This window comes from Brassica oleracea, chromosome C7 (genome assembly GCF_000695525.1).
Source record: "Brassica oleracea var. oleracea cultivar TO1000 chromosome C7, BOL, whole genome shotgun sequence".
Lineage (NCBI taxonomy): Eukaryota > Viridiplantae > Streptophyta > Magnoliopsida > Brassicales > Brassicaceae > Brassica > Brassica oleracea.
In genome coordinates this window covers 754,733-758,089 of record NC_027754.1, presented here as the reverse complement: position 1 = coordinate 758,089, position 3,357 = coordinate 754,733, and the positions used below count along the sequence as shown (strand labels likewise).

Below are 3,357 nucleotides of genomic sequence, written 5' to 3'. Positions count from 1 at the left end.
TGCCATGGAGTTATGGCATAAGAGACTCGGTCACATGAGTGAGAAGGGAATGTCTGTGTTGCCTAAGAATGAGGTGATTCCAAGAATATCTGGTTTGCACCTGCAGAAGTGTTCGCATTGCTTTGCGGGAAAACAACACTGGGTGTCTTTCAAGTCTTCTGTGCCTTCTAGGAAACCCGAGGTACTGGATTTGGTACATTCAGATGTGTGTGGTCCAAAGGATAAGATCTCTTGGCGGCGCATCATATTTTGTGACTTTCATTGATGATCATTCAAGGAAGTTGTGGGTTTTTCCTAAGAGGACGAAGGATCAGGTGCTGGGATATTTCAAGCATTTTGTGGCGTTGGTTGAGAGACAAATGGGGAAGAAGCTGAAGTGTATCCGCAGTGATATTGGTGGAGAGTATTCTGGACCATTTGATGCTTATTGCAAAGAGCATGGGATAAGACATCAATTCATGCCACCTAAGACTCCACAGTTGAATGGGTTGGCTGAAAGGATTAATAGGACGATTGTCGAGAGGATGAGATGTTTGATCTCACAGTCAGGCTTATCGATGACTTTCTGGGGAGAAGCTTTGAACATGGTGGTTCATGTACTGAATTTGTCACCGAGTGCTCCATTGGATGGTGATATTCCAGAGAGGGTTTGGACTGGTAAGGATGTCTCTTACAGTCACTTGAAGGTCTTTGGGTGTAAGGCATTTGTCCATATTCCCAAGGATGAGAGATCGAAGCTTGAGATGAAGTCACGGCAGTGTGTGTTCATCGGTTATGGTCAGGATGAGTTCGGGTACAGATTTTATGATCCCGTTGAAAGGAAGCTCGTAAGGAGCAAAGATGTTGTGTTCATGGAAGATCAAACGATCAAACGATTAAGGACATTGACAAGTCCAAAATTCCAGCTGAGGATTATGAGAGTTTGATTGATTTAGAGGCTACTCCTTCTACATCGGTCCACGGTCGAGGTTGAGGTTCAGGATAATACACCCAGTGCAGATGCTCCCGCACATGAAGATGGTAGTGGTGATCATGGTGACGATCATGGTGAGACACCAGCTGCTGAGAACCAACCTACTATTGTTAGAAGATCCGAGAGAGGTCTTAAACCGTCGACAAGGTATGATCCTAGTGAGTATGTATTACTTACTGATGGGGGAGAGCCTGAAAGCTATGATGAAGCTTTGGAGGATGAACACAAGGATAAGTGGTTTGGAGCCATGGATGAGGAGATGGATTCTTTTGAGGAGAAACATACTTTTGAGTTGGTGGAATTGCCTAAGGGCAAGAAGGCTCTGCTTAATAAGTGGGTGTACATAATTAAGCATGAGGATGACAATTTGCCACCTCGACACAAGGCTAGATTGGTTGTGAAAGGCTACATCCAAAAGAAGGGAATTGATTATGATGAAATCTTTTCTCCTGTTGTGAAGATGTCATTCATTCAGGTTGTACTTGGATTGGCAGCGAGCCTTGATCTAGAGGTTGAGCAAATGGACGTGAAGACTGCTTTCCTTCATGGTAATTTGGAGGAAGAGATCTACATGGAACAACCGGAAGGCTATGTGCAAAAGGGCAAAGAAAATTTGGTTTGCCGCTTGAAGAAAAGCCTTTATGGATTGAAGCAAGCACCAAGGCAGTGGTACATGAAGTTCAAGTCTGTTATGGGGGAGCATGGTTATGCAGAGACTGATTCAGACCATTGTGTATTTGTGAAGGTGTTCGGTGAGGATGATTTTATCATCTTGTTGCTGTATGTCGATGATATGTTGATTGTGGGCAGGAACATGGACAAAATTAAGGAGCTGAAAGAGCAGCTCAGTGAGTCCTTTGACATGAAAGATATGGGTCCAGCGAAACATATTCTTAGTATGAGAATTGTTCGAGATAGAGGTGAGAAGCTGATTCACTTATCTCAGGAGAAGTACATTGGAAAAGTACTTAAGTGGTTTCACATGGACAAGTCTAAAATGTTGAGTACTCCTCTTGCTCCACACTTAAGACTGAGCAGTCAACAAAGTCCGAAGACATATGCAGAGAAGGAAGATATGGAGAAGGTTCCATATGCTTCTGCAGTGGGTAGTTTATGTATGCCATGGCTGTACAAGATCGGATTTAACTTACGCCGTTGGAGTTGTCGGCAGGTTTATCTCCAATCTATGAAGAGAACATTGGAATGCTGTGAAGTGGATTTTGAGATATCTCAGAGGGACTTATGATCTGAAGACTACATTTGGGGGTAAGAAGCTTTTACTGGCCAGTTTCACTGATTCTGACATGTCTGGAGACGTTGATTCTAGCAAGTCTACTTCGGGTTAATTGGTAACATTTGCGGGTGGAGCTGTGGCATGGCAGTCAAGGCTGCAAAAGTGCGTTGCACTATCTACCACTGAGGCAAAGTTAATTGCTGCAACTGAAGCTTGTAAAGAGTTGTTGTGGATGAAGAACTTCTGTGAAGAGATCGGTTTCAAGCAATAAAAGTATGTGTTGCTTTGTGATAGTCAAAGCGTCATCTGTATCGGGAAGAACTCTACATTTCATTCGAAATCAAAACACATTCAGAGGAGGTATCATTGGAGACGAGATGTGGTTGCTTCTAAAGAAGTATAACTTGAGAAAGTTCATACGGATGATAATGGAGCTGATATGATGACAAAGTCTTTGCCGAGGGGGAAGCTTGAAGTATGCCGAGGGATAGCCGGAATGGCTGTTTCCTCCACCTAGTCGGAGGGGAAGTTTGTTGGATTCCTTCTAGATGGAGGAAACCCATTGGGTTTGGTTGGTGATAACCAAACTTGGAAGTTGGGCCATTGGTATTAGTCCATGAGATTAGTATTGGGCTTTGGAGGTTCTTAAGGTTAGTGAGACACATATATATATAGTCTCTTGACCTAATTTTTATGTAGAGACTTACAAGAATCAAAAAGACAAAAGAGAGAAAAGAGGGAAGAAGACAGAATTTCGTCTGGGTTTGTCAAGGCAGATTTGGAAGGTCAAACGGATTCTGATCGGACTGATATTTTGTTGGAAGCTTCTTCAGTCAGTGTGTTAAAGGTTCACCGATGGGATCTTCTGTTGTCTGGATTTTAGTGAAGCTAGTCGTCACAGTTCTTCAGCAGTGCTGTCTTTGTTAAAACACGTTTTACGTGTTGGTCGGCATGGACGGTGACGGCATGGACGGTGAGCTGAAATTGTTGACGTTGGTTTTGTCAAAGATTGTGAGCCACCAAACACCTTCTTCATGCTTATAAAAGGAGAGCTGAGGTGAAGAGGAAAATCATCCCAAAACAAGAAAACAGAGAGAAAAGAACGAGAGAGGAGAGGAGAAGAAAAAAGAAGAAGGAAAAAAAAAAAAAA

The 3,357-nt window shown here is 43.0% G+C and overlaps 1 protein-coding gene across 1 annotated transcript in view; it reads left to right on the top strand.

Annotated features, from left to right (window-relative positions):
- LOC106302296 (ras-related protein RABG3e-like) overlaps window positions 1-3,357 on the top strand; it is an 11,410-nt gene that overhangs the window by 2,286 nt on the left and 5,767 nt on the right. The window contains exon 2 of the mRNA XM_013738837.1: window positions 1,284-1,342. Within this exon, the coding sequence (XP_013594291.1) occupies window positions 1,284-1,342 (59 nt within the window). The remainder of the gene's footprint in view (window positions 1-1,283; window positions 1,343-3,357) is intronic.